This window comes from Alexandromys fortis, unplaced genomic scaffold (assembly GCF_014885135.2).
Source record: "Alexandromys fortis isolate MF-2015 unplaced genomic scaffold, M_Fortis_MF-2015_v1.1 scaffold_50, whole genome shotgun sequence".
NCBI classification, from domain to species: Eukaryota; Metazoa; Chordata; class Mammalia; order Rodentia; family Cricetidae; genus Alexandromys; species Alexandromys fortis.
The window spans coordinates 7,774,472-7,802,013 of NW_026067932.1; the positions used below are offsets into that span (position 1 = coordinate 7,774,472).

At 45.8% G+C, this 27,542-nt stretch overlaps 1 protein-coding gene across 2 annotated transcripts in view; it reads left to right on the forward strand.

The window, feature by feature from the left end:
- The first annotated feature begins 6,684 nt into the window (after window positions 1-6,684).
- The window catches only part of Dram1 (DNA damage regulated autophagy modulator 1), a 35,430-nt gene continuing 14,572 nt past the window's right edge, over window positions 6,685-27,542 (forward strand). Inside the window, exons 1-3 of one of the 2 annotated variants that reach the window (XM_050145720.1) lie at window positions 6,685-6,943; window positions 20,177-20,244; window positions 23,353-23,495. In XM_050145720.1, coding sequence (XP_050001677.1) covers window positions 6,843-6,943; window positions 20,177-20,244; window positions 23,353-23,495 — 312 coding nt within the window. In that variant the 5' untranslated portion in view covers window positions 6,685-6,842. Of the gene's footprint in view, window positions 6,974-20,176; window positions 20,245-23,352; window positions 23,496-27,542 lie in introns of both variants that reach the window. The other variant, XM_050145719.1, reaches the window with a different exon arrangement.

A 27,542-nucleotide genomic window follows, 5' to 3' on the forward strand; every position in this document is an offset into this window, starting at 1 on the left:
GTCCCACTTACCAGCTAAGGTCTATTCACCTGTTGGGTGTAGGTTTGGTTAAAATCAGATGGGTAGGGACATGCTCAGCAAGAAAAATAAATTATATAAACTATCATTCAGAATAGAAAAGCACCCAGACTATGCTGCCTGGTACCCACCTCCTTTTTGTCTTGAATCTCATAAAAGGACCCCCCCCCTGCAAAGTGTCCTGGGGGCCTTGAGTACCTCTGCTCACACGGGCCACCAACACCTCACGCCTTTTTTGTTTGTTTGTTTGTTCTTGGGGAGCTTTTGTTGTTGTTTTGTTTTTGTTTTTAGAAGGTGTTTCCCTGTGTAGCCTTGGCTGGCCTGGAACTTGCTCTGTGGACCAGGCTGACCTTGAACTCAAGCGATCCATTTGCTTCTGCCTAACCCTGGGAGTGCAGGGTTCGAAGGTGTGTGCCACCACGCCCAGTCAGTACATTCCTTTTTAATCTGTCCTATTATTTAGTTCTGCATACAACTATCTTGGTTCTTTTACAAATCTCTGTGAGCCTTTCTTTTATTCTATTTTTGCCTGAGACCAAGAACTTGGAAATACCCACCCCAACCTCAACCACCAGTCAAAGCTTTTTCCTTTAAAATCTATAACTTTAAATTCCAACATAGCCATTGGATCTCAGTCATCTCATCGAATTATAAGACAAACTTTCCTGAAATAGCATTTTTATAGATATTATGAAACACTACTTATTCAATGCATAGGGCAAAATCAAGTCCAAAAGAACCCAGAGCATTTGAAGGTGGGCGGAATTAGTAAGGACTCTGCTAGTGAGAAGGGAAATTAGAGACTGGTAAATTAGAACAACAAAATAATCACTGACTTTAAAAAGGGAGTATAGGTCAGAATTTAAAAATCAAAAGTTTACAGCGCCAATGGAAACAGAGCCAACACGTGACCGACACACCCACACTAATGGAGGCTTAAGAAAACGACGCCACACTCTCAGGTGAGTGAGGATGCTTACGGACAGTCACAGAGATGTTCATTTCCCTTCTTAGCGGGGCACTAGCTCTTGTGGGAAAATAACTGAAATATACAGAGCTGAGGTGTGTTGTGTTGTTTTAAATACAGAAGTAAGAGTTGGGCGTGGTATCGCCTGTCTGTAATGCTAGGCCTGGGAAGATCTGTGGTGGAGCAAACTTCGGGAAGGGAAAGCAGCAGCTGTGTTCTCAGGACTGTGTGACCCCATACGCTGTACATACACACACACACACACACACACAATCAAACAGTTAGGTACAATTGTATACCTATGTAGGAATCCAGCTTGCCATGACTCCTACCATGGAGGCCTAAGTGCTATCTAGCCTGTCAGGTGGCCCTGGTTTGCATTCTGTTTTGTTTGGGTTCCCTTGTTGTGATAAAATTCTGACCAAAGCCAAAGTGTGGAGCGCTTAATCCAGGAGGGGGAGTCATGGCAGGAATTGAAACAGAGACCATGAAGCAACACTGTGTACAGGCTCTCTCTACGTAGCTTGCTCAAATTTCTTTTAATACCACCCAGAACCATGTGGGGGTGGCATGATCTCCTGTGGGCTGGACCCTCCTGTATCAACCATTCATCAAGAAAATACCCCACTGACTAGCCTACAAGCCTAGAAGGGACGTTTTCTCAACCGAACCTCTCTCTTCTCAGATGACAAATGACTGACCAGCATATTCCAAATTCTACAAGACGAGCAAAGTCTTCACCAAAGCCAATTAAGCCTTCTGAGGCAGACCTGTGTCCCCTAGCTAATGTTTGACATGAGAAGAGATTCTGAAAAAGCCTAGGGTGGGGGCCAATGAGATGGCTCAGTGGCTAAAGGGGTTTGTTGCCAAGCCTGATGACCCAGTATGATTCACCAGAACCCAAATACCCACATGGTAGGAGACACCCTACTCTTTTTTTAATTTTTTTATTGATATTTATTGAGCTCTACATTTTTCTCTGCTCCCCTCCCTGCCTCTCCACTCCCCCTTCAATCCTCCCTCAAGGTCCCCTTGCTACCAGTTTACTCAGGAAATCTTGTCTTTTTCTACTTTCTACTTCCCATGTAAATGAGATCTATGTGAGTCTGTCTTAGTATCCTCATTGTTGTCTAAGTTCTCTGGGATTGTGATTTGTAGGCTGGCTTTCTTTGCTTTATGTTTAAAGGCTACCTATGGGGGGCTGGAGAGATGGCTCAGAGGTTAAGAGCATTGCCTGCTCTTCCAAAGGTCCTGAGTTCAATTCCCAGCAACCACATGGTGGCTCACAACCATCTGTAATGAGGTCCGGTGCCCTCTTCTGGCCTTCAGGCATACACACAGACAGAATATTGTATACATAAAAAATAAATATTTTTAAAAAAAACTACCTATGGGTGAGTACATGTGATAATTGTCTTTCTGTGTCTGGGTTACCTCACTCAAAATGATGTTTTCTAGCTCCATCCATTTTCCTGCAAAATTCAAGCTGTCGTTATTTTTTTCTGCTGTGTAGTACTCCATTGTATAAATGTACCACATTTTCCTTATCCATTCTTCGGTCGAGGGTTATTTAGGTTGTTTCCAGTTTCTGGCTATGACAAAGTTGCTATGAACATAGTTGAGCACATATCCTTGTGCCACAATTTAGCATCCTTTGGTTATATACCCAAAAGTGGTATTAGTGGAGACCCTACTCTTATAAATTGTTCTCTGACCTTCACACATGCACCATGGCATGAGCATATACTCTCATGCACACGTATGCACATGTATGCACACACAATATAAAGAAGTGGATGTAAAGAGAGGAGGGAGAGAGAAAGAGAAAATCCAGTTGTCTTACTACTGGCTGTGGGCTTTTGATTAACAGTTTATCAACCCTTCCCTCTCACACTATGGTGACTGACTGGTCCTTCTTTCTCCCTCCAACCCAAGACATGCTTTTGTTGGCAAGCCTTAAAAAATTGCATTTGACGTTGACTTGGATTTGCTTGCCTCTTTCTCCTGTCTCTCGGTAACATCAACCTTTGGTGGCCACTTCTCAGACATTGGTCATATGCTTTGCTTTCCTTAGTGCTATGACTTATTACCTAAGACAAAGCTACTTAGCAGTGGAAGGGCTTATGTTGGCTCACAGTTCGGAGGCCCTCATCCACCACACTGGGCAAGTCATGGCGACAGACCTGCTTGATCTGTAGCGCTGAGGATGGGTGAGTGTGTTCGGTTTTTCCTCGTTCCTTTTTATTTGTTCTGGGCCCATGGGATGGTGCCACTTATATTTAGGGCCAGTTTTTCCATTCTCAGTTAAACCATTTTGGAAATATCTTCACAGATACATCCATGATGTCTTATGTCAGTGCCCTAGGTATTTCCTAATAGTATTAAGTTGGCAATTAAAATGGATCATTATGCTGGCTTTCTGCAAAGCAATCTTATTTAAGAGATGCAGATGCAAATGTGTCTATTGTAACTAACAAAAGGGGTGACCCTTTGGGCTGCATTTGTCCTTGAATGCACACTTTCACCTTGTGATAAACTTCACGTGAACCCCTTAAAACAACAGCGCCAGCAAGCACACTGCTGCCACTATGGTCAGACGACTTATTATATTCAATATTTTAAATGGCTAGCAAGCCCGTTGTGGTGCATACCCGTAATCTCGGCATTCATGAGGCTGAAGTTGGAGGATATCAAAATGAGTTTGAGGCTAGCCTAGGTTACACAGAGGGATCTTGACTCCAAAACAATCCAAGAGATAGAGAGATAGAGATAGAGAGAGACCCTTAAATGACAAAAATAGTAACTGTTAAATTGGATTCTGTAGCGAATCATACAATTGAAAGACCCCTGGAGTGGGGAGACTCTCACTCAAGTCTCGGGATAACACGACCCCTCAAGAACTCACAAGAGACCGTCCTTGCTGCAATCACACGAGGTTTATTGACAGGAACCAGTGCACTTGGGCTGAGACTCATATTCCACGCAGGGGTAGAGGAGTTTGACCCCTAGTAGCTGGGAGAAGGGATATTTAGGGGAAGAAACCACAACCCAAAGGGGTAGGGAGGGCGTCATTGGAAAATTCCGGAAATACCAGTGATAATCACAAGGGGGTAACTCCCCGTTTCTCATGATTATAATCTAACTTTATGATCAGCCAGTTCCTGGAACAGAGTCACTGAACCTGCTAACCTAGATTTCTGGCTTTTCTCTTCCTGCTAGATTTTTGGCTCTATTCTTCCTGTTACAGGGGTCTGGATTTATCCGGGTCTTTCACAATCAAGAAAACATAAATAACCAGGTGAAACTTCTTTGGGGGCCACTAGTCCTCTGACTAAGGGAGAACTGCATTTTGATCTAAATCTAACAGTAGAAAAGAGGTAGGAGATGGGGGTGGGGTGGGGGAGAAGACTGAAAGAGAGCTGTTTTCCAAAGCCCAGGAAACCAGGCAAGATGCACAGTGAATTGATGTGGGATGCCCCTCTGTATGCTGTGAGTATGTCCTATCACCATTGGTTAATAAAAGAACTGATCTGGCCCAAAGGCAGGCAGAATAGAGCCAGGTGGGAAATCTAAGCAACGATAAAAGGAAAAAGAAGGTGGAGTCAGGGAGATGCCAGCAGCCACCGAAGAAGCAAGATATGAGGTAACAAGCCACGAGTCTTGTGGTAAAATATAAAATAATAGATATGGGTTAATTTAAGTTGTAAGTGCTAGTTAATAATAAGCCTGAGCTAATAGGCTAAACAGTTTGCAATTAATATTAAGCCTTCTAGTGATTATTTGGGAACTGGTTGGCGGGAGAGAAACCGTGAATGACAGTTGGGGGAGGGGAAGCATGTGTGGAAGACAGCTTGAGGCTGTGGGTTCTTTCCTTCAATTATGTGGTTCCATGCGATGGAACTCCGGCCACCAGGCTTAGCTGTAACCACCTTTATCCACTGAGCTGTCTCCCAGGTCCAGGTTTCTATAAGCTGGAGGGATTGCTGCTCTAGAAGGGAGTTTCTGGCCAAAGATTCTTAAATGGCTCACGATTGGACGATAGTTACCTGAGAGGCGGGGTCTCTGTTGCCCCGGTGTGTCTAGAACTCCCTGTGTAGCTCAGACTGACTTTGAACTCTTTGCTGTCCTGTCTTACCCTTCCAAGTGTTGGGATTACAGCTGTGAGCTCCACATCTGGCTAAAACCAAGCTGTCCTTTGACTCACAGGTATTTAAATGTCTCCGTCTTGAAGAAACAGGCATTTTCAGCCGGTGCATTTTTTGCTATTTTCTTGGCCTGGCAAGGCAGTCTTGCTTTTGTCTGGCTAACTATTTCCTTTGGGAATTGGAGCTATGGGGCGGTGCTACCAGGAGGTCATGTGTTCGTCCCCAGACGTCTTTTTTTTTTTTTTTTTTTTTTTTTGGTTTTTCGAGACAGGGTTTCTCTGTGGTTTTGGAGGCTGTCCTGGTACTAGCTCTTGTAGACCAGGCTGGTCTCGAACTCACAGAGATCCGCCTGCCTCTGCCTCCCAAGTGCTGGGATTAAAGGCGTGCGCCACCACCGCCCGGCCCCCAGACATCTTGAAAACTGTTATCCTCTCAAAATCTCTCTGGTCCTTCATCTGCGCTCTGGGTCTCCAGTTCTGATCTTTTTTTTTTTTTTTTATTTCATGTTTTAAATTTTGTCCTACATAGCTTTGCTGGCTGGTAGATCAGTCTTTTAGTTCTGATGGTGTTGTTTAAACCCCAGAGGCTGTTCCCTAGCACAGTGTGGCACTCAAGTTTATCTGGCTGAGATGAACCCATATTAGGTCATCTGTGGCCAAAAGTGGGGCTCAGAATCCCCAAACTGTAACTCAGTTGCACAGAACAGGCCTGTGCTTCAGGAACACCGGTCGGGTCGGTTTTTGGTGTAGTCTGAGGTGGATCTCAAGTAGATCACGTCTTCCTGTCTTATTACGAGGAAATATTTGGTGGGAACGGAACTGTGGGCAGCAACCTGGGCAACCTAGGCTGGGCCAGGGCTGGATCCAATCCTCCCTTACTTGATTGAATTAGGGCCTTTGCCATGAAGTCTTTTACAATGCTTAGAGGTGAAGCCCCGTCTACACTCTACAACTGAGCTACATCCCCGCCCCTTTAGAGATTGTCTCAATTAGCTGCCCACTCAGGCCTTGAACTTGTGATCCTCATGCCTTAGCCTCCGTAGCAGCCACCGACAGGGATGACAGACCCGTACTATCAAGCCTGGCTACAATGTGATTTGGGTTTCCGGGTGCAAATCACCCAGCCATGTGTCACAACCATGCCCAGTGACCTAGCCAGCGTCACTGAATCCCTCTGCCTGAATCCCTGCAGCCATAGCGCGCCCTGATGGGGTGGGCATCGGGGGGCCAGAGCCTGGAAGGAAGCCCAGTGGGTGCTGGAGAGTGGCTCCTAGGGAAGGAAGGAGGAGCTGGGAATCCAGCCCAGCCCGCGGACTTGCGCAAGAGCGGACCAGCCCCGCGGGGTCCCGCGTCTCCTGCTGCACCCATCCGACGCGGTCCCAAGCAAAAGCGAAAGGAAGCCGAGCGGTCCGGCGTGACCCGGCGTGGGCGGGGAGGTGGCCGCGCGCCCCAGCTTCGCGGGGACCAGGCGGCCGCTTTGTGACTTCACTGGTTTCGCAACAAACCTGGACCTTCCTGCGCCCCACCCACCCGGCTGCCGGTCCGCCCTCTCGCCCCTGAGCGCTTCCCTCCCTTCGGGGCTGGGCTGCCCCGGCTGTCCCTGGAGCCTCGTCCCGCCGCACGTTAGCTGTCTGTGTGCCCTGGCCACCGCCTCCAGGCAGCCCGCAGCGAGCCAGCTTCGTGGCCCGACGAGCGCAGCGCCCTCTCACCGCGATGCTGTGCTTCTTCAGGGGAATGGCCTTCGTCCCCTTCCTCCTGGTGACATGGTCGTCCGCAGCCTTCATCATCTCCTACGTGGTCGCGGTGCTCTCCAGGCACGTCAGTCCCTTTCTCCCCTACATCAGGTGAGGGGCAAGTGGGGCGTCAGGGACCAGGGGATCGAGTCCCTAAGACAGTGCGGCTGAGAGGGAGGGAAGGTGTCCAGGCCAGGCATGGAAGCGTCTTCTTGAGGTAGGGGCAAGGTGTGACAATGAAAGATGACCTCTAACACCGCCTCCCACCTCCCCCCCTCCCACCTCCCCCCGGCCTGTATAGAGAGACAGGGAGCACGAGCTGGGCTCTGCCTTTATTGAGGAACATTGCACAGAGCAGCCGCATCCCGAGGACCATCAGAAGATACCTGGGGTATGGGATAAAATCTGGGGAAGAGCCGTCATTCGTGACCTCGAAGCAAGGATAGTTCCGAATCAACACGGTTTATTATAAGTAGACCCAGGCATGTGCTAAGCTGCTCACCTTTCTCCTTCACTTTCCAAAAACTCCTGGTCCCTCTCCTCACTCCTCCACTCTCTGAGCCTGACTGATCTCACTAGGTAGCCCTGGCTGACTTGAACTCGAGGTTGGCCTTGAACTCACAGAGAGCCACCAACCTCAGTTTCCCTAGATTAAAGGCACTACTCCCCCCCCTCAACTTCTCAACAGCTCTTGAAGTAAATGTCTTAAGTTTATTTTCCGTGAAAGAAAATGGATGAAAGTAGATCGATAAACCATTGGTATGAAAGCTACCAGACGACAGAAACAGAACCCAACATCCTGGTCAGAAACAGAATTCATGCCCTGGTTACCCTGTGCCAACAGCAACACAGAGTTACTGTCAGATCCTGGGGCGTCAAATTTAGGATGGGGCCTGCCTCAGACTCTCGTGGACCTGGAGCCTCCAAAGTCAAAGGCCTGAAGTTGTCAAAAAAAAAAAAAAAAAAAAAAAAACTGTGACATTTGCATTGCTATGTAACGTTTTCTATTTTGTCTCCATCCTTCCCGAGGGCCACTTTATCCACAGTAGGGACAACAGCTTGGTCCTCTTTAATGGCTATGTGTTTAGCAATAGTGGTAGCTTTGCCTTTGGAGGAACTTTAATAATGGGTCCTGTGTCCCTGAAAAAAAAAAAAAAAAAAAAAAAACCTTGGTGTGGTACTCATGGCCCATGTCCGTCCCAGGTACCCGGCTCCTTCCTCTCATTTCTGAATCAAGATACGCCCTCCCTTTGATGTGTATATAAATGAGCTGCTGTCCCTTCTGGGAAAACCCTAGCTATGTTTTCCCTAGCTAACGTGTGATTGGCCAGGCTGTCAGAGACAAGGCTGCAGTCTTTGTGTCTGAGGTAGTTATGATTGATGTTCCCCTAATGTGACCCTCAAATGGGAGAAGATCAGAGTGGGTAAGTCAGCCAAAATAAGGTGAGATGCTGAAATCAGAGACGCTCCAAAGAAGAGGATAACAAACTAACAAGGAAAGCCTTAAGGAGTGACGAGTTTATTGGACACAGAATCACAAGGCAGACCCCCTATGGCTAGGAACTACAAGCCAAAACAAACCTAAGATTGTCCAAGCGTGCCTGCGGATTTGGGTAACTGTCTTCTACCTTTATAGCGGTGGGGACACTGCGCCTTTGACATAGGGGTGGTGCAGGTAAGAGCTAGACATCATGTAGCATGTGGGCACTGGAAATAATCAGAGTGTAGACTGTCTAGCAATGCACAAAACCCTGGCCTTAGTCCCCAGTATTAAGAAAAGCAAGAAGAAGAAAAATAAAGTTAAAAAAAAAAAAAAAAAAAACCTTGGGGCTGGAGAGATGGCTCAGAGGTTAAGAGCACTGACTGCTCTTCCAGAGGTCATGAGTTCAATTCCCAGAAACCACATGGTGGCTCACAACCATCTAATGATATCTGGTGCCCTCTTCTGGTGTGCAGGTGTGCATGTAGGCAGAACGCTGTATACATAATTAATAAATAAATCTTTAAAAAAAAAAAAAACCTCCACAGGCAGATCTCTGAGGCCAGCCTGGTGTGTACATAGTGAGTTCCGGGACAGTCAGGGCTATAAAGAGAGACCTTTTCCAAACAAACAAAAACCCCTCTACTTCTGTATTTGCCAGTTATCTCGGCGGATCTTCCTCTCTCGTCCCCTTCCCTCTACTCCTCTCTTCTCTCCGCGCCTCTGCATCTCCTCTAATCACACTGCCTTTCCTTTCTATGTCTTGATTTCTGTTTTTTCTTTTTTCTTTCTTTTTTTTTTTTTGTTTCATTTTTGTAAGGCAGGGTCTTGCTACATAGCCCAGACTAGCTTCATACTCGCGGCAATCCCCCTGTCTTAGCTTCCCGAGTACTGAGATTAGAGGCCTGAGCGACCACATCCAGCCACGTCTCCTTCTTCTTTCCTTCACGACCTGGGCATCCTGCTGTGGCCCCTGCTGCCGGCCCCACCCTCCTGACCTAGTCACCCGAGTAGCTGGGATAAGAATCGGCTGCTCCTGAGTCCGGCTCCCTTCTGTTTCGTTGTTGCTCTAGCCTAAACCTTGTGATGCACAGCCAGTCAGCTGCCGAGCTGTCTCTGCAGTTCTTCTTCCCACGCTGTAGATACACGCACACCTCTGCATGTCACGGCCACAGATGTCTAGACATCTACAGAAATTCTCGACTCTTTCTTCAAACACCGTCTTGGCAAAACCTGTCCTAATAATACCTGGAAGAGTAGCTGAAGATTTAAAACTGCCTCCTACTACCCTTGGACTCCTATAACCAGTCTATGTGTGCACATGGGTGTGTGTGCACGCATGAGATCCTTGGCGTACAAGTAGCCGTCACAGGACGATTTGTTGGGGTCAGTTTTCGGCTGATGCTGTGTGGTTCCCAGGGATCAAACTCTGGCTGTCAGGCCTAGCAGCAAGCGGTTTCACCCGCTGACCCATCTTGGAGGCCATGCGGTTTTAACACTCCCAGGGCAAGCACAGCTATAGCCCAGCTGCTTGAAGGCACCAGGGGACAACCACAAGCATTATTCCTGTCTTTTCTTCACCCCAGTACTCATTGCCTTCTAACAAATCAGGAATGTAAGTTCCAGGAGAGTTCTGGAACTGGGTGGAGCCCAGCGCCGGCCTCACATCTTTAAGGCCCTGGACTGGATTCCCAGCTCCACATAAATACACGCATGTATAGAAAAATGCCCCCCTCCCCAGCCTGTTCACTCCAGGTCCTGGCAGATCCCTATAAGACAAGACCGGCCAGTTGGGTGTTTGGTTGGCTATGTGCCGTTTCTCCCCGCGCCGTTTGGCCGTTGTGGTAGTCTGGTATTTTTAGTGCACTTATGGAATAAGAGGGAAACCACTTGCCAGGACAGCTTTAAAGTCAGCTTCCTTCTTATCAGATAACTTCTCTTTGTGACACTGTTGATGACCTCTTTTTGGTTTTGTTTGTCTTTTGAAATGAAGTCTGAAGTAGTCCTGGCTGGCCTCAGACTTGATCTGAAACCAAGGATTACCTTGAACTATTTATTGGCCTTCCTGCCTCCACCTCTCAAGTGCTTGGATAAAGGGTGTGGACCACTAGGCCCAGTGAGTAGCACCATTATTCTTTACTATGTGGCATAATTGCTCAAATGGTTCTGAGACATGGAAAGAAACTGAAATTCATACATAACTAAAATAAATAAAAAAAAAATAAAGAAAATGTCCCCTGTTTCCCATTTGCTAGCACTATTGGTGAAGTTTGGGGGAGGAAACAGACCCTTCATACATTGCTCCTGGGAATGTAAATTGATTTTAAATTTTAAAATTTATTATTATTGTTATTGCTGGCTGTTTTGCCTACCTGTATTCTGTGCACCATGCGCATGCCTGATGCCCCAGGAGGCTAGAGAAAGTGTTGGATCCCCCAGGACCGGAGTGACACAGGTGTCAGTCTCCTAGTGGGTGCTGAGAATCAAACCTGGGTCTTTTGGAAGAGCTGGCAGCGTTCTTAACCATTGAGTCTTCTTTCCAGCCCTAGATTTTTTTTTTTGTTTTTTTTTTTTTTTTTTTTTTTTTTTTTTTTGAGATAGGGTTTTTCTGTAGCTTTGGTGCCCATCCCGGAACTAGCTCTTGTAGACCAGGCTGGCCTCGAACTCCCAGAGATCCACCTGCCTCTGCCTCCTGAGTGCTGGGATTAAAGGTGTGCGCCACCACTGCCTGGCTCAGCCCTTGATTTTTAATTGTATGGAGGGACTTTAGTGAAAATTTTTACAGACAGGGTGGCTACATCCTGTGAGATAGCAGCTGCCCCCTTTTCAGGAAAAGTATCTTGCTGCTTTGCCTGTCTGTATGAAAGACATGCCTGTCAGCAAGGTTGCTCCGTGTTTCTAGTTACTCATTTAGTTATTTTCTGGGTGTGACGAGGTCTCGCCCACTGAGTTACGACCACGACAGCGCTGTCATTTTCAGTAAGCCTGGAAACTATTAAAATAGCCATAACAAAGGGCTTGCTAGACAAACAGATTAGCCAAAGAAGGAAGTGCTTCAAGCTAGAGCCCCTGTGTGGTATCTTCTCTTTGAATCACTGCATTCTGATGGATAAATGTCCAAGATACATTCTTACTTGGAGAAAAAGCAAAACTTTTGCAGTGAGAAACCAGAGAGGAGAAAGCCAAATGCACTTGTATCAGCTTGTGCGAAGATTCCTAGGAAACTGGGTTTGTTAGAGCACAAGTTAATCTCAGCACCCAGCAGGGGCAGGATTTGAGGAGGGTGCCACACTCTCAAGGACAGCCTGAGCTAAAGAAGACTTTTAGCCACCACCAAAGAACTAGGGGCTAAACTCAGAACTGGGAGCACAGGCTTAGTGTGGTGGTGCACATTTTTAATCCTTAGCACTCAGGAGGCAGAAGCGGTCAGATCTCTGTGAGTTCAGGACCATCCTGGTCTACATAGCAAACTGCAGGAAGGACAGAATAAACAGACTAAGACCCTGTCTCAAAAAAATCCCACAAACAACAACAACAAAACCAAACCAAAATAAAGCACAAAACACATGCTCAGCCTGGACCAGGCCCTGGATCATCACCAGCTCCTCAGATAGACCCATAAAAAGTGTTTGTGGCAGAGGGCTGCTGAGATCAATAAGACGCTATAAAAATCTTCCTGGCATATCTTTATATGTTTTCAACATTTTAAACAAACAGGCTCTCTATTTTATGGTTAAATTAGAAACACAAAATCAGACACACTGCTCGCAGTAAGTTTGAGAATATAAAGCAGTATTTTTGTGTGCACTATAAACCAGTTTAAGCAAGAGTATCAAAACCAAGAACAAACGAAAACCTATCTCCTAGGATTAGGCCACACCCACACTCCCAAGGGCAAGCAACCAGGCCTAATTTGGAGTTTCTCTTTCCTCCTCCAGGTGCTCTAGAATCCACTTATCTTCACGGGCTTCCACCCATAACACCCAGGGTGCACTCTTAAGCCTTCCTTGGACGCCTGCTCGCGTCCGCCGTGTGACCCTACAACACTCTCAGAGTTCTGTCAGTCCTGGGTCCTGGACTGGACTCTTGTAAGCGGATCCACCTTAGTTTCTGTGGGAGTGTGGTCTGGCGAGACAGCATATGTGGTCTTTGAGCACCTACGCAGTTCCTCACGGCCATAATTTCTGCTCAGTAAACAACGGCAGAAACCCCAGCTAGCTATAGAATTAAGACACTGCAAAGCGGGAACCAGTTAAATAGTAAAGGATATGAAAAGTCTGGTCAGGACTTTAATTCCAAGAGGAAAATTACAGCTGGATGGTGGTATACTCCTTTAATTACAGCACTAGGGAGGCAGAGGCAGGTGGAGCTCTGTGAATCTGAGGCTGGTCAGGACTACGGAGGAAGAGACTGTCTTTTAAAAAAACACGTCAAACTGTGGTGGCTCATACTTAGAATCTCAGCACTTGTGAGGCAAAGGGAGGTGAGTTCAAGGCCAGCCTGGACTACCTTTTGAGTTGCAGTTGAGCTAGGGCTACAGAATGATCCAAAACGAAGTAGCTAGTAGTTGTGGTTTGAGAGAAAATGGCCCGAAGGGAGTGGTAGCATTAGGGGGCGTGGCCTTGCTGAAGGAACCGCCTAACTGTGAGATCGGGGCTGGCTTTGAGGTCTCTCTCACTCCGACTGCCTCCAGCGTGACTTTCAGTCGACTTCCTGTGGCCTGCGCGTATCTGCCTGCACATCGCCGTGTGCCTTGCCACGGTGATAACGGACTGAACCGCTGAAACTGTAAATGAGCCACCCCAATGATAAGAGATGAAATGCTGTGATCGTGGTGTCTCGCCACAGCAATAGGAAACCTACCCAAGACAGTATTACTACCAAAAAAAAAAAAAAAAGGAAAATTCTCTTTAAAAACTTGCCCTCCGCCACATGAGTGGGAAGCCAGGCCAAACATCTAAAGTTAATGGACACAGGAGCTCTGCCGTGATGGCCCGCATTGCCTTTCCGTAAGCGCAGTTGCATTGCCATGGGAGCATAGCATATGATAACGCTTTTTTTTTTGGGGGGGGGGCTGTCCTGGAACTAACTCTTATAGACCAGGCTGGTCTTGTGCTGGGATTAAAGGCATGCGCCACCACTGCCCGGCTTATTTTTGGTTTTTTTTTTTTTTTTTTTTTTTTTTTTTGAGACAGGGTTTCCCTGTAGCTTTGGAGCCTGTCCTGGAACTAGCTCTTTGTAGACCAGGCTGGCCTCAAACTCACAGAGATCAGCCTGCCTCTGCCTCCTGAGTGCTGGGATTAAAGGTGAGAGCCACCACTGCCCGGCTACAAATTGAGATTGAGAATTTAGGTTTGAAAGTTAACAGTGACCCAATCCTGGACTAGGCGATTTTTTTCCCCCTTTTTGGAGGGAAACAGACTTCTTAAGTCCCCCAGGCTGACCTCAAACCCTGAGTGCTGGGATTAAAGACAGGTACTACCATTACCCAACTCAGAGTCAGAATTCTTGTAAAGTCCCCCTGGTTGGCCTCAGACTCCTCCAGGTCCTCCTGCTTTAGGCTCCTAAATGCTGGAATTTATAGGCACATGCTGTTGCACCTAGCCACTCCAATGCCTTTAAATTTTATATTTATTTATTGTATGTGGCATGTATACAAGTGAGTGAGTGATGGGTAACCTTCATCTTGGGGTTCGCGTTCACCGCATTTGATCATTCTGCATCCAATGAGGGTACATTCCCACCTCATCCCTCCAAGACGGGGTCTCTCTCCTCTCTCTCTCTCTCTCTCACTGAACCTGGCATTATGCTAATAATCCTCTGTCTGAAGACACAAAGTTACATCTCGTGCTCAGCGTCTCCAGCCCCGGGTTAAACTATCACCTTGGGAGTGGGAATCGGGCGTGCATTGAGTGATGAAGAACATTGTTGGTCCACGCGTGGGGACGTCACGCGCCATCAAGCCTGTGTTCGTTGTATTGCTTGAACTTTTAAGTGATTGTTCACTGCCTGAGCATAAATTTAGTTTGGAGTATGTTCCTCAAATCCCTTGGAATTTTCCAAACTTGGCTTAATTTATATAAATGTAAACACAGAAAATGTGGTCACAGTTGGTTTGCCAGGTACAGCTCGCTTTGAAATCACTGCCTTTCTGATGGCTTCAACAACTTCTAAGCCACAGGCGGAAGAAAAGTTATTCCCGATTGTTGCTGTAAATTCCTCCTTAAGGAGGAGGCCAGGGAGGTGGGGCGTGGGTCTGGGGCAGGGACAAGCATGCTGGGAAGTCATGTACTGGGAGCAGGATGGATTAAGTTCAGCTAGATTGGAAAGCGACTTGTTTGACCCCTTGCTTTCTCCAGTTTCTTGAACCAAGCACCCAGGTATACCTCTATCAATGAAATACATCCCCTAGTGTCTGTGATGGTTCCTGGACACCCCGGGAATACGAAATTCCTGAGGACGCTAAAGTCGATGGCTGCTCAAATTCCTTATGTAGAACAGCATACGGTTGTGTATAAACCTGCACAGCCTCCTGCATACTTTGCCAACTCTGGATTACTTAGGACGTCTAATACAAAGTAAATACTATGAAAATCGCTGTTGAGCAGTATTGTTTAGGGGATAATGACAAGCGCATATATATATATACATATATATATATATATATATATATATATCACACGTTCTTGCTGGGTTGAATCCATGGGTTCAATAGATAAAGATAGAGATACGGATGGCCAACTGCTCGACCTCTGAGCTTGTGTAATGGCATCATTTAGTTTGCGCTTACAAAGAAAATTTTAAAAAAGGCTCACCCACAAAGCCTCTTGGCTGCCCCTTGCTGTTAATACATTTATTGCATTTCCACATCTGGTAGAAGGGATTGCTCAATGTTTACTTATCGTGTAATATGTAATATCAGAGACTTGACAGACTTATGAAGATTTCTCTCCTCTCCTCTTCTCTTCTTTTTAAACAGGGTATCACTACGTAACCCTGGATGGCCTGGAACTCAATATGTGGACTAGGCTGGCCTTGAACTCACAGAGCTCTGCTCGCCTCTGCCTCCTGAGTTCTGGGATTAAAATCTTTACCACCAAACCCAGCATAAAGACATTTTTCATTGCTAATAAGAACCCTTTTACTTTTACTAATGATAATGTACAAACAATGCTATTATTTATTACTTACTATTATTATTTATTAAATTTTAAGTTAGCATACAAAATGACAAGTTTAGTTATGGAATATGTATACTACTGTGTTTTGTTTTTGTTTATCTTTTCTTTTCTGAGACAAGGTTTCTCTTCGTAGCTTGGGAGTCTGTACTGGAACTCACTCTGTAGACCAGGCTGGCCTCAAACTCACAGAGATCCTCCTGCCTCTGCCTCCTGAGTGCTGGGCTTAAAGGTGTACTCCACCTGCCAGCTGTTTATCTCTTTCTTACAAGGCATCTCCATCCCCCATTCCTCTGTCTTCATCTTGCATGTTCCTTACCCCTTCCACATAGAAGATCATCTTCCATTGTCTTCTCGCCCACCCTCTGCTTCCCAATAATACTATTCCAAAAGTTTGTAGATATGGCCAGATTTTATTTGCTACTTAGAAGCTTTTCATGAAATGTTCTTGAGAAAAGAATTGGCTCATGCAATTAGGTACTGTTTTATCTGTGAGTAGAAACCCCAAATCTGACTATTCTTATCTGATAGATGTAGGAAATTGTGACTCAAATGGTTTGGTTTTCTGATTTTTCTTTATTTCTTGAGATAGAGTTTCACTATATGAGCCTAGGTTGGCCTTGAACTTGAGGTGATTCTCTTGCCTCATCTTCTCATAGTCCGGGAATACAGAGTGAGCAACCACACCTACTTCTTGTTGATGAATTCTGATGGTTTACAGTATGTTTTATTGATCAGTGAATAAAGTATAATACTATTTTTAAATAGCTGTTGACAGCTGCTTATGGTGGCAAGAAGTAGCCGACTATGAGCCTCCTGGGTGTGAAATAACGCATTGACGATAGTTATTGTGCATCCAGAATCCTGCTTGTCAAAGAGACTTTACAGTTAAGTTCTGTTGTTTGAGGAGCCTAGAGTTCTCACCTACTTAATCCCTTCCTGGTCTACAGCAAAGGCATAGTGGTCCCTTCTCATTTCCAAGGGGATCTTTCCTATGACGTGCTGGGGCCAGCAGCCATGTCTCCTGAGAGCCATCTGTATACTTCTCTTCCCAACTCCAGGCTCAGTGTCTTGGATTTTGGTAACCTTTGTTTCCCATGTAAGGACTTGGCAAATGCTAGCCAACCAAGCATCTTCCAGGGCTGTCTAGTAAACATTTGTCAACACATCAGTCCTCCCCCCCCCCCAGTCATTCTGACGGCTTGCTTTGACTGCCAGGGAATCAAGTTGCTGGACGTTAGGTACAGATCCCTCTGTAACTTGAACAAGTTGTGAAGCCTCTCACATACCCAATTTCTCCCTGAATAAAATGGAATTTATAAAAGACACTCCCCATAAATGTTCAACGAGGCTCCTGAAGGCGCAATTACAAACAGTACAGTAAACATAAAACCATACCAGATTCATAATTAATATTCAATAAGTGATTTAAATTAGGTCTTTTTTTTTTTCAGGGTCTTGCTATGTAGCCCAAGCTGGCCTTGAATTCATAGTTTGCCTGAACCTCCCAAGTCCTAGGACTATAGCTGTGTGTCCACCAAGTCTTGGCTAGTCTTTTTGGGGGTGGAGAGTGAGAATCACTCATTCAATAAACATATATGTAAATAAATGTTATTTTCAGGGTGCTTTATGTTCTGCCTGTAGGAATTTGTTTGTCCATTTATTTGTTTATTCATCCATTTATTTATGTTTTATTTATTCATTTTTATTATTTATTTATTTATTTATTTATTTATTTATTTATTTATTTATTTATTTATTTTCCTGTTTTAACCGAACCCTTCCCTCAGATGAATCATACACTCCGGCAATGAGCCACATTGTGCCCCTATGGTTTGAAACAGATAAACAAGAAGAAAATACCATTCTGAAAATCTGAACTTCCAGATCCCATGTCTGATGCCCTACGGACTCTACATCCAGGCTTGTGACATGTGTCTTGGTCTGCCATCAACAGAGGAGTGTTTTCTCACGACCTTTCAAACGTTTTTTACCCCTCATAAAGCCACATACTTGTCTTGAATAGCGACCCGCTACGCTAGTTCCTTCCCTCCCGCAACACTGGCACCTCTACGCTAGCTCCTGTCCCTAGCACGCCCAAGGTGGCAAATGAATGCCACGCACTGTGAGGTGCCCCACTGGTTTTTTTTTTTTTTTTTTTTTTACACCCTGAGGCGGAGACAGGAAGGCCTGACGTCCTTATCAGACTTAATCATCTGCAGATGTGGCGCCCGCGGGCTCAGGCTGTCTCTGCCATTCTTGTGTTCCTGGCTCTTGTCCCTTCCCCCTGGTCCGCTCAGCCCTGGGCGCGACAGGGCCGCATGCACATGCGTAGTCCTCTCCAGCCCTCCTTGAGTGTAGGAAGCTGGGGAAGTGGGGATGTTCTGCCCTAATCAGGCTCTGACGCCAAGATGGAAACACCTGGGAGTCCGGGTGTTTGTTCCCAGCCGTTCTTGGCCTCGTTGCACCCTCTTGAATAGTTAAGTGTCAGACCTTACCTGTTTTCTGCACGCACGGGCTTCTTGTAGAATTGTCCGCCTGCTTGGAAGAGTGTCTGTCCAACGTGATCGGTTTCCAGCATCTACGTTTCAGAGCTGGTTTGGGAAGAGGAAGCGTCCTGAGCCCGTGCAAGTCATTGCATGTTGGGAGCACCTCCGTCATCATTTTTAAGTTGGAAAAGGTGCTTGTGAGAAGCCTGGCAGTTTTAAGGTGGCACCAATGAGAAGAAAATAGAACATGCCCAACGCTTCTCTGGTGGACTGGGTGCCTGTGTGTGCTCGCTCTTTGACAATGGTTTTCTGAGTCACCTAAGTAACTGATAGACTGCACCTAAGGCCCCCCCCCCCCCCCCCCGACAGGGTTTCTCTGTGTAACAGCCCTAGCTGGCCTGGAACTAACTCTGTAGACCAGGCTGGCCTCAAACTCTCAGAGATCCACCTGCCTCTGCCTTTTGAGTGCTGGGATTAAAGGCGAGCACCATCACCACCCAGCAAGACTTTCTTTTATTACTAGGAACCTCATTTTGTTAAGACAATTGACCAAAAGAGCATACTTCTAAGACTCTAACAGCCAGGGGCTGGAGAGATAGCTCAGAGGTTAAGAGCATTGCCTGCTCTTCCAAAGGTCCTGAGTTCAATTCCCTGCCAGCAACCAGGTGGTGGCTCACAACCATCTGTAATGAGATCTGGTGCCCCCTTCTGGACTACAGGCATACATGCAGACAGACTATTGTATACACAATAAAATAAATAAATATTAAAAAAAAACAAGCAAACAAAACAAAAAAGAAAAATGAATTTAATAATAATAATAAAAACTCTAACAGGCATAGTCGACCCATGGCCGACGGGCTACTTGTAGCCGAGGACAGCTGTGAATGAGGTTCCCTTCCTGCGGGCTTCTATAGAGTGCTCAGCAGTGATGGATAGTATGGTCCAATTCTTTGTCATTGTGCATAAATCTAGTCATTATGACGCGTGCATTTGTGTGCCCTTAATATCTCAACCATGGAATTTTCTTTTTTTAAAAAATATTTATTTATTATGTATACAATATTCTTTTTTAAAAAAAATATTTATTTATTATGTATACAATATTCTGTCTGTGTGTATGCCTGAAGGCCAGAAGAGGGCACCAGACTCCATTACAGATGGTTGTGAGCCACCATGTGGTTGCTGGGAATTGAACTCAGGACCTTTGGAAGAGCAGGCAATGCTCTTAACCACTGAGCCATCTCTCCAGCCCTCAACCATGGAATTTTCAAGCATATTTTTCAGTTATTTTTGTTTCCAAAACAGTCTCACTCAATTCTTCATACTGAGCTTACGAGGTGGGGTTGTTTGAGAGACAGTCTTGCTGTTTATTTTAAACACCTTCTAGCTTTTATCCGTGTGTGTCTTAGTTAGGGACAATTCTTATAAAGAAACACATTTAATTGTGTTGGCTCATTTACAGTTCAGAGGTTCAGTCCGTCGTGGTGCTGGAGAGGTAGCTGAGTGTCCTACATCTTGGCTTCCAGGCAACAGGAAGTGATCATCTCAATGGGCATGGCTTGAGCATATATGAGACCTCAAAGCCCACTTCCCCAGTGGTACGCTTCCTCCAAAAAGACCACACCACTCCAACAAGCCCTACACCTAGTGCCACTCCCTTTGAGGGCCATGTATGTCTTCATGTATGCGTGAGTACATGTGAATGTGCAGGTGCAGTATTAGTGCTTGTGTGTGTGTGCACATACTTCTGGAGGCCAAACTCACACACTCAATTGCTCTCCCTCTCAAGACAAGATTGCTCACCGATTCATCTGGGCTGTCTGGGCAGCCAGTGGGTCCTTCGGGAATACAAATTGAGGTACCACACCCAGACGTGTCACAGGGACACTGGGGATTAACTCAAGGCCTCAGGCTCCTGCCATAAGCACTTTATTGACAGACCCATCTCCCTAGCCCTAAATGTCATTTTTTTTTTTGGCGGAAAACTAATTTTAGGTTTCTTTAGAGCCCAAACAAAAATACCTTACAACAACTTCAAGTGATACCTCCGGAATTCAGTGAACACCTAGGAAGACCAATATAAAACAGACCAATTTATCTGTCCAGGGGCTGAAATTGAAGTTCCTTTAGAAATAATTTAGATATTTAATTTTTTCCTTCTCAGTGACACGGGAACCACGCCACCAGAGAGCGGTATCTTTGGGTTTATGATAAACTTCTCCGCATTTCTTGGTAAGTGCACGATTATTATAAATGAGAAATCTACAGTCTCATGTGAAATGAAATGTTATCTTTAGTTTGTATACTTTGCAAAAGAGCACAACCTGTATAACTAGAATTTTGAGAGACTAAAGTATGTAAAAAATTGGAATTATGTATAGCCTTATTATAGAACTATGCCTTATCTGGTAATCTAGGACAGGGTTTGTAAGAGGTGGTTTTAAACCCCAAACTTCTAAAATTTTATTTTATCTAAGATATATTATTATTTGTGTGTGTGCATGCATAAACATGCACGCATTGGAGATTAATTTTCACTGTTTGTGTGTATACACAGACATGCATGTGTCCGTGTCCTCAGGGGCTAGAAAGAGGAAGTCAGATCCCTTAGAGTTAGAAGCATTCATGAGTCACTCGATGTGGGTGCTTGGATCTGAACGCCAGTCCTCGTGATAGAGCAACAAAGATTGCTTAACTGCCTAGTCACCTCTCTGGGCCTGAAAGGGATTTTCAGGAGATTTAGTTTTAAAAAACTTATTTGTACCCCAGCGTTTGGGAGGCAGAGGCAAGCGGATCTCTGAGTTCCAGGCCAGCCTGGTCTACAGAGTGAGTTCCAGGATAGCCAGGGCTGTCTCGACACGGGGAAACCCTGTCTCTACGCCTAGCCCCATCAAACGACAACAAAAAAAGCCACTATCACCACCACCAACAAAAAAGCCTCATTTGTAACCAAGACACGTGAGGAATCCACTGTGTAAGGCCACGTCTTTTTGTTTGTTTGTTTTGTTTTGTTTTGTTTTTTTGAGACAGGGTTTCACTGTAATTTTTTAGAGCCTGTCCTGGAACTCTTGTAGACCAGGCTGGTCTCGAACTCACAGAGATCTGCCTGCCTCTGCCTCCCGAGTGCTGGGATTAAAGGCATGCACCACCACCACCCGGCTAAGGCCACGTCTTAAAATGTATTCTGAGGGCAGCTTACACGGAATCAGCTGTGGTTAGAAGCATGTTCCTGAGCTACCTACAGATCTGCTCAGTCAACTGTAACAGGGCTCGGGGAATACATGTTGTACATAGGCACGTGGAGCCAGGGTGGAGAAGAGTGACTGACCACTTGTCTGGCATGTAGGCAGAGTTGGGTTTGATCCATAAATCCAAACCAAAGCAATTCAGGGGACTTGATTGCCTTTTATAGACTGGGAATGGCTGACTTGTGAGGGGAAATAGAAAAAGATAAAACCAGTTTGTATCTGTCTCAGGTATATATATATATATATACCTTGTCCATTCCTCAGAAGTCAGGTGGAAATAATGGATGGGATGCAATCTTGTCATGCGCCAATTAATATCATGCACACTGATTCCAATTACTTTGCCATTGCTATAAAACTTGATCTTCTACCAGAGGATTGGAGGATACAGGTGTCAGATGGGAGGGGGGGATTGTGAGGGGGGGTGGGGTCGGGGATGGGGTGGGGTAGCTTTCCATCCTTTTGTCCTCTGCCCTGTGGAACCCTCAGAGTCTATCCCTCCTCTCTCCTCCTAGAGCAGGCCAGGAGGACCTCCAGGAACCCTCCCGAGGGAGTGGTGGGCCGCTTTAGAATTTGTGCAACTTGGCAGAAAGTTTCTTTCGCTCATCTGTTTGTGGGCTCTCCCAATTGGGTTTGGAGGTGAGAAAGGGGACGAAAGAAAGAGAGGGCCGGTCAGTCCCAAAGCCTTTTCATGCATCTTTGCCGAACCAGACTTAGAAGAGCGAGTAATAATTGTTTGAGCACTGCCAGCCATAGTGCTTTAGACCCAATACATGCCATGAATATATTCAAATTTTATTTATTTATTTGTTTGTTTGTTTGTTTATTTGTTTATTTATTGGTTTTTCGAGACAGGGTTTCTCCGTAGCTTTTGGTTCCTGTCCTGGAACTAGCTCTTGTAGACCAGGCAGTCAAATTTTAAAATGGGGTTAAGTGTTCAGGTTTAGCTTTTCTCCTTGCTGTGTGGCCGGGCCCACTTATATTTGCTATGTAGGCCAGAGGTTGGGTAGAACTTGCAGTTCTTCGTTAGGCTTTGAAAGGCTGGGGCTCTCACCGCCCCTTGCGAGACTGCTTTTTATTTACTTTGTTTTTAACTTGTTAAAATGCTGAGATAAAGTCTCTTCTAGGTTGCCCAATGTGGCCTTAACTGTGTAAATACGCACAAAGTCCACCTTCTCAGAGGTGAGGGTCACACATTTTACACACTTCACAAACCACCCAGAAGGAAACATTTCCTATCAGCAGTAGACTTCGGAAGACTGGCGCAGACTGTGCCAAAGTCACTACGGCTTGAACCCAGGGGGGAAATATGAATGCCACATGGTCATGTGATTCTCAGAAGACACACAAAAAACCAAAAGGCAGTTTTCAGGAGGCTGAAAGTGCTCCCGCCCACTAAAGAGGAAATACCAACTAAAGTTTCCTGTCTTCAGGCCTCAGAGGACTGTTCATTTCAAAGGGTTACACTCCCGCCTAGGCAGACTTGGAGCGAGTGAGACCTGCCTCTCAGCATTTTACTCATGCACGCACATATTTATTCTTTTAACCTTAGACTGCTGCTCTGAAAACGTACCCCAAACTTACAAGTCAGGAGTGGTAAGGGAGTATGGGTTGTAGCTGGAAAACCCGGGGAGCAAAGTAGAACGCCATCCATAAGAGAAGAGCAAAATAAAGACAGGATCTCACACGCCATATTGAAGCCCCCGGAAAATGACAGTGTAGATTTATTTTGCAGTAATTTGAAAGAAGCTTCATGGTCCATTGTTAAGTGAGAAAAGCAAGTCATAGAATAACGTATGGAGTGCAATGCCCTTTACATGAAAATAGCTAAGATGGTGTGTGTGTGTGTGTGTGTGTGTGTGTGTGTGTGTGAACACACCACATGGGGCAGAGAATGGAAGAACTAAATGTGTTGCAATCAGGACTTTTTCTTTCTTCCCTGTTCTGGGGATCAAACCTAAGGCCTCATGTTACACTCCCTGCCATAATTAAGAAATTTTGTATGAAATAAAAAATGACTCACACGTGTTCTTGTTTTTCATTAAAAAAATCAGGGATTAAAATTCACTAGACTGAACTTTTTCCCCCTCAGGTGCGGCTACAATGTACATGAGATATAAAATAGTGGAGAAGCAAAACGAGACCTGCTCCTTCGGCACTCCTGTCTTCAACTTGGTGTCCTTGGTTCTTGGATTTGTGGGGTGTGTTGGAATGGGCATTGTAGCCAATTTTCAGGTATGGCCTGAGTGTTTGGGGTGGTTGACCATGGAAGAGCCCATGCATGAGTAGAGAAGCAGGAAATTCAAGACACCAGCTTGTGCTGGAAGGCCTGGGAGACCTGGGAAATGGCAAAGAGCTAGGACTGGGTTGAGTTTTACCATGCTCATCAGTCTTTCTTGGGAACTGGGGGAGAAGGGTTTCTATACACAAGCTCATGAGAGCATGAACCTCCAATGGTGCTACAGGCTCGGCACTGCTCCCTGTTTGTTCATTTTGTTTGTTTGCTTTTGTTTTTCGAGACAGGGTTTCTCTGTGTCTTGGAATTCACTTTGCAGACTAGGCTGCCCTCGAACTCACAGAGATTCTCCTGCCTCTGCCTCCCAAGTACTGAGTTTAAAGGTGTGCACCACCACCTCCCAGCCTCATTTTTTAAAAAATATTTATTTATTTATTATGTATACAATATTCTGTCTATACGTATGCCTGAAAGCCAGAAGAGGCCACCAGACCTCACTACGGATGGTTGTGAGTGAACACCATGTGGTTGCTGGGAATTGAACTCAGGACCTTTGGAAGAGCAGGCAATGCTCTTAACCGCTGAACTATCTCTCCAGCCCCTAACAACCATTCATTAATTTTTTTTTTCGAGACAGGGTTTCTCTGTAGTTTTGGAGCTTGTCCTGGAACTAGCTCTTGTAGACCAGGCTGGCCTCGAACTCACAGAGATCCGCCTGCCTCTGCCTCCCAAGTGCTGGGATTAAAGGCGTGCGCCACCACTGCCTGGCTCCAGCCTCATTTTTTAAAAAAAGACCCATCTTTATCCTCTTCTATATGGCTCAGCTTGGTCTGGAACTTTTGGCAGGCCTCATTTTCATTATGTGTGTGCACATGCACACACACACGCACACTCACACACACAGATTTAACCTTAAAACTATTAATGCTGAGTTCTCCTGCCTTAGTCTTATGCCTCAGGGATTGCAGGCATGAAGTCCCATGCCGGGTTCTCCAGTTCATATTCGTGTAGCGTGAAGCAAGCGATACTTTAGCTTTGTAAACAACTGAGCCAATGCTTACGTCTCTGCTGTTGGATATGATCCATCGTTTACTCAAAGAGAAGCTCCTAACCTCTCTCTTTTGTTGAAGATTTGGTTTATGGAGGTGAAATCATTTGCTCAGGTTTTTTCAGTGATTTTAGTTTACAGAACCAGAATACGGCCTCTATTCCAGGACCCACACTTTTTCTTTAATTTTTATATTCCTGCTCATCCCACAGTCTTTTCCAAGAGAGCATTTGATTTGTCTATGGAGAAGCTATTTAATATCTTAGAAAAATCTGTAAGCTTCCTGTTCATACTTCTGACAGTCCCCACCTTTTAAGACGGTTACAAGGATTGGCCCAGAGAGAATCCAGTGTACAGTAGTCAGCTGTCCGCTCTCGGTGGCTGCAGTAGTCATAGCCACCGTGATGGTCTTGCCCTCTGTTGTCTCTACAGGAGAGCAGGATGGGTTTCTATAGGAGGCCTCAGATTCTGTCCAAGGGAATCTCTAACCTTTTCCCCACCAGCAATGACCTGTATGATGCTTGTTTTTACACAAAGACGGCAGGCTTCACTGTAGTGGGCTGCTCCAGGACGTGCCGTACACAGGAATAAGTGCAAACCTTCCTACGTCACCTGCTGTCCATCCATGCTCTATTGTCTACTCCTGCATGGAGCTGGAGCGCGGTTTGAGTGGCCTCTGCCTGACGTGCATCTCATGAACCCCACAGACTCACTGTTTCTGCACCCATCAAGGGAGGCGCCCTCTGTTAGCATTGGGGGTGGGGTGGGGGTGGGGAGCTCATGATAAAGCACCGCAGGAAACTCAGGACTGTCTGCCAATAGTTAGGGTGAAAGGCCACCTTCCTTATACTGTACCACATATTCAGAATGACCCATAGGGCGGGGATGGTTCTTAGACCGGCACAGTTTATAGCTCTGCATCAGACAGCATGCTCACAGGGGTAGAGGACCTTGTCAGTGAGTGTATATGAACTGTTCAGCGGGAGGAAAGTGTGCTTTGATAGAATACGCTATGATAATACCACTTTCTCCCCGGAATAGCACTATAGGGTGGAAAATCACAAAGGACAGACTTTGTGAAGAAAATAATTATGGATTTTCTCCTAAACTCACCTTAAAGAGCCCATGAGTTAAGTCCTTAAAAAAATCCAGACGTAGGAGCTTTACGACTTCCGTGAGCGTCCACTGTTTGCCCTGTCAGGGCGCTCCTAAACCTTTCCCCACAGCGTCCTTGTTTGAGGGTCCCCGGTGCATTTCTAGCTTGCTACAAGCCGTGGACCTGGAGAAGAATTTGAACTATGAGACCAAGAGAGACTGGAGGAGGCTCCGGAGTTTGATCATTTAAATCTTCCCTAGAGGGCCACAGCTTTGCTTCCCTCACCGGGTGCGCAGGTTACCTGCCTTGTTTGCTCCCCCACTGGGTGCGCAGGTTACCCGCCTTCCCCCACTGGGTGCGCAGGTTACCTGCCTTGTGCTTGCCTCCTTTATTTCTGCCAGGGCTTCGTTTTCTGCACAGAATTCCCACCTGTGAGGTGATAGCATAAGACAGCGTGTTAAGTGAAATGAGCCAGGGGCCGGGAGATTGCTGTCTACTGAGAAAGTGCGCAGAGCCCACGTAACTCAGGTGACACCAGCACTGGCTGGGGACACAGAGACAGGCAGATCCCTGGTCAGTTGGCTTAACACGATTGGTGAGTTACAGGTCAGTGAGGGACCCTGTCCAAACAAGGTGGGGGCTCCTGAGCAACGACAGACAACTATGGCACGATCTCCCTCATAGTCGACTCTAAAGGAGCCAAAGCAAGGGAACGCTTACTTTTTATTTTTATAAATAAATTTTATTTTACTGTTTATTTTATGGAATAAAAGAGTGGCTGAAGCCCAATAGTCGTGGCACAAGTCTTTAATCCCAGCACTTGGGAGGCAGAGGCAGGTGGATCTTCGAGGCCAGCCTGGGCTACAGAGTGAGTTCCAGGACAGCCAGGGCTACACAGAGAAACCCTGCCTCAAAAAACCAGAAACCAAATCAAAACAAAACAAAAAAGAGTGGCTGATTGCAGAACAGAAAGAAAATCCAATGCTTGTATAGTCACAGTCAAGTGGTTAAAGTGATGAACTGGGAAAAAAAAAAGCCAATTAAGAGCTGTAAATCAAGGCAATGAGATGACTCCAGATGTCAGCCCTTGCTGTGGGGCCTGAACTCAACCCCCAAAATCCACCATAGAGGGAGAAAACTGACTTCCAAAGTTGTCTTGATCATGCACCATAGCCTGCATGAACACGCACTCTCTCTCTCTTACAAAAAACACACAGACAAACAAGCAAAAAACCCATAAGCCTAGTGTGGTGGCACACACCTGTAATTCTAGCACTCAAAAGAGTGAGGGAGGAGGATTACGAGTTGGAAGCCAGCCTCAGCTACAAAGCAAGAACCTATCTCAATCAACAAACAAACAAAGGAAAACAAGCCAGACTTGGTAGCGCACAGTCACCACAGAGACAGAACTTATCTTGATCAGGTCGCATTATAAACATATACAAAACTTACATAAATATCATGGATATATACAATTACTATTTATACCTTAAAACTAATCTTTTTTTTTTTAACCGAAGTGCTTATTATGGCAAAAAGAAAATACCCAAAGTTTAACCCCTCAGTTTTCTGCTGTTTTCTGCACTTCATGGCTTTGAAACTTGCAAAAGCTTTCCACCTTATCCACCCAAAATCCATATCTGACCTGGGAACCATCCCTTTCTAAAGACAGGAACCTGGGGGTGTGGTTCAGTTGACAGAAAGCTTGTTAAGCTTGCACGAGGGCCTGGGTTTAATCCCCAACACCCTATAATTCTGGGGATGGTGCAAGTCTGCCTATTGCATTTAGGAGGTAGAGGCAAGGGGATACAAAATTCAAGATCCTCAGCTACATAGGGAGTCTGAGGCCAGCCTGGAATACATGAAGTTCTGTGTGTGTGTGTGTGTGTGTGTGTGTGTGTG